The sequence below is a fragment of the Cupressus sempervirens genome, chromosome 11 (assembly GCF_028749045.1).
Source record: "Cupressus sempervirens isolate cs-2001-9-10 chromosome 11, ASM2874904v1, whole genome shotgun sequence".
Lineage (NCBI taxonomy): Eukaryota > Viridiplantae > Streptophyta > Pinopsida > Cupressales > Cupressaceae > Cupressus > Cupressus sempervirens.
Genome location: NC_143128.1, coordinates 627,524,333 through 627,526,459, shown reverse-complemented (window position 1 = coordinate 627,526,459; position 2,127 = coordinate 627,524,333). Strand labels below are relative to the sequence as shown.

The 2,127-nt window shown below is 34.7% G+C and overlaps 1 protein-coding gene across 1 annotated transcript; it reads left to right on the top strand.

Moving 5' to 3' along the window:
• Window positions 1-1,386: 1,386 nt before the first annotated feature.
• LOC149531280 (putative F-box protein At2g36090) lies at window positions 1,387-2,127 on the top strand. The gene is made up of 2 exons (XM_089808315.1): window positions 1,387-1,887; window positions 1,975-2,127. The coding sequence occupies exons 1-2, from the start codon at window positions 1,387-1,389 to the stop codon at window positions 2,125-2,127; spliced, it is 654 nt and encodes a 217-aa protein (XP_089664441.1).

The following is a 2,127-nucleotide window of genomic DNA, read 5'->3' as shown; positions in this document are numbered from 1 at the left end:
ATAGGCAAACTTTAGAAAAAATGAAGTTATAGAGAAATAGTTAGTGCTCATTGGTTGAAAATAAATTCACTATTGTAATACTTGTGCAAACTGAATGCAATAGTATTGCCTTACGACAAGTACAAAAAGGAAAACAAGACAACACCTTATGATCAAATTGAACATTTTTAATCTTATTGACATTACAATCATGACATTATACCCAAAGAACATTGATATAGTTTCTTTAAAGATTCCAATCACACTTAATTTTAATATTAAAAAAAAAAATATGATAATGACTAATAATATGATTTTTAAATAATAATAATAATAATTGCAATTATAATTAACATAATCTAAAGACATTCTTTAAAAGAAAGTATTCTAAATCTCAAATGACATAATCTTTAAACATATTCTTTTCAATTATTAAAAATATTTAAAACAAAAAGATTAAAAATAAAAAGAACACAACTTCAAAATAACATTTTAAAAAAATATTAAAAACTATATTTCAAATCATAAATACCATCACTATTAAAAAAATATTATAATTTTCAAATAACTAAATGATGACATAATCCTCATAATAATAGTAAATAAACTTTTTCCATAAATTTAAAGTGAAAAAATAAAATTGTTAAATTAATATTATCCGACAAGTAAACTCTAAACACATACCTCTTTAAAAAAAAAAAAAGATAGAGAGTGATTCTCAAAAGTAAGAACATAAGCTGTGTAATTATTGCTTTTAAATTTACTTTTTTATTTCACGTTTATTGCTATGCAACTTCCCACGCACGCACGAAGAATAATGTAGGTAGGAAAGGATACGGACTGCATCGTCAGGGCATGGCAGAACGGATGGTATACGGCAGGGGGGATGCGGGCATCCGGGCAGTCGAACGAACTGCCTGGATAGCCGTTGCCGAATTGTAGGATCCAATTTTCCGTCCTTTCTCTCCTGTCATTTTTTTACATCCGTAAGTCAATGGTTATCAATATATTCTACAAAGACACACAGAACTCATGTTTTGGAAGGCCATTTTCTCACAAATCTCATGATGAGAGGACTGGTTTGATTGGGAGAAGCGTCAATTTCAACACGACTTTGGACGACGATGTTCTCACAGAAATCTTAGATCGTGTGGATAGCAAAATGCGGCATGTGTTTCTTCAAAGTTTTGCTCCATTTCAAGCAAAGAGTGTTTGTGGGAAGATGCGTGCTCCCTTCGCTGGCCTTCCACACAAAACCCACGCCTTAAACATCTCATCTCTTCTTCACTCGGCGGCTTTAGATAATTCTATGCAAACTGTTTCTCTGCTATTAATGATCCTAATGAGGCCTTTCAGAGTCATTATCAGCATGATTGTATTGTAGAGCTTCATAACGCTAGTGATTTAATGTGGGTTGTGGATGTGCAATATGAAAATAAACCCATCTTTTCAAAGATCGTGTGGGGCGTTCCTTACGCAGGCAATTGTCCAGGGTGGTTCCTTCAATCTCCTTTCCAGACTGACATCATTAATCTTGAAGATGCCATGGATACTGATGGAGATGGTTTGCCCACAATTATGTCTGTCAATGAGGTGGGAAAAGAGGGTGAAATCTGGAGGCAATTGATGGAAAATATAAAGATTAGTTGGATTGTAATAAACAAGAGAACAGGGCATGCTGCAAATCTTTCAAGTTGGAATGCCTTGGCTCAGCAGAGACAACCGACTTCAAGAGTGAAATTTGTTGTGCGCTTTGGCAGCTGTTTATTACCTGCTCTGGACATATTGCCATACAATGTTGTAAAATGTATCGTTGAGATGAAGTGCAGAGTTTTATCAAGTGGTGATCGAGCCAGTTTGAAGATGAGTGAAGTTAGCGTCCGCTTGGAAGACATGAACGGAAATGATGTAAATTGAAGCAAAGGTTTGGAAATCTTGGACAGAGCTCAGCGTTACAGGAGAATTAATGGCCTTAATAAGGTTTTGGATTTGCAGAGAAAAGACTTGACTGAAGGGAGGAATATCAAGAAAGCCAGCATACCAACAGAAGGTCGTCCAAGGATTGTTTGGATCATAAGTTACATGATTGCATTTGTTTCGTTTTATTATCTGAAATCCCTCCTTCGCGCCGTGTTAGCCAAGGATTAA

Bases quoted from the DNA above. Each gene is read 5' to 3' on its own strand.
- LOC149531280 (XM_089808315.1), top strand. From the start codon at position 1,387: ATGTGGGTTGTGGATGTGCAATATGAAAATAAACCCATCTTTTCAAAG. The intron at 1,888-1,974 runs GTAAATTGAAGC...TTGGATTTGCAG, and splicing joins AAGACATGAACGGAAATGAT to AGAAAAGACTTGACTGAAGG.